At 38.7% G+C, this 341-nt stretch overlaps 1 protein-coding gene across 1 annotated transcript in view; it reads right to left on the reverse strand.

Annotated features, from left to right (window-relative positions):
• The window catches only part of LOC119581785 (sterol regulatory element-binding protein cleavage-activating protein-like), a gene marked incomplete in the record, with an annotated part of 28,708 nt that overhangs the window by 8,666 nt on the left and 19,701 nt on the right, over nt 1-341 (reverse strand). The window contains 1 exon segment of the mRNA XM_037929914.1: nt 80-236. Within this exon segment, the coding sequence (XP_037785842.1) occupies nt 80-236 (157 nt within the window).

Below are 341 nucleotides of genomic sequence, written 5' to 3' on the forward strand. Positions count from 1 at the left end.
ATACAACATAGTAAATAACAGTAAAAAGACAAAATCTTATCTTTATTAAGGTTCGCAAAGATCATATTTCATTTTTTACCTGGCCTGTGCTGATGGCTATCTGACAGCTGCTGGCTCCCATTAACTGCTTCTAAACGCAGCATGTCCACTGCTCCAGTCAGCCTTGCAACCATTAAACGGTTGCTCGACAAACGCATGGAGGTCACACCAGCTCTTATTCCATCTTCATAAACACACTGGAAGACAATATTGACCATTTAATGAGTGTTAGGCAAATACAAGGAAAAAATATTCCACATAGTGGAATGAGTCCAAATTATACTGAATATCAAAGAGGGTTG

This window comes from Penaeus monodon, chromosome 15 (genome assembly GCF_015228065.2).
Source record: "Penaeus monodon isolate SGIC_2016 chromosome 15, NSTDA_Pmon_1, whole genome shotgun sequence".
NCBI classification, from domain to species: Eukaryota; Metazoa; Arthropoda; class Malacostraca; order Decapoda; family Penaeidae; genus Penaeus; species Penaeus monodon.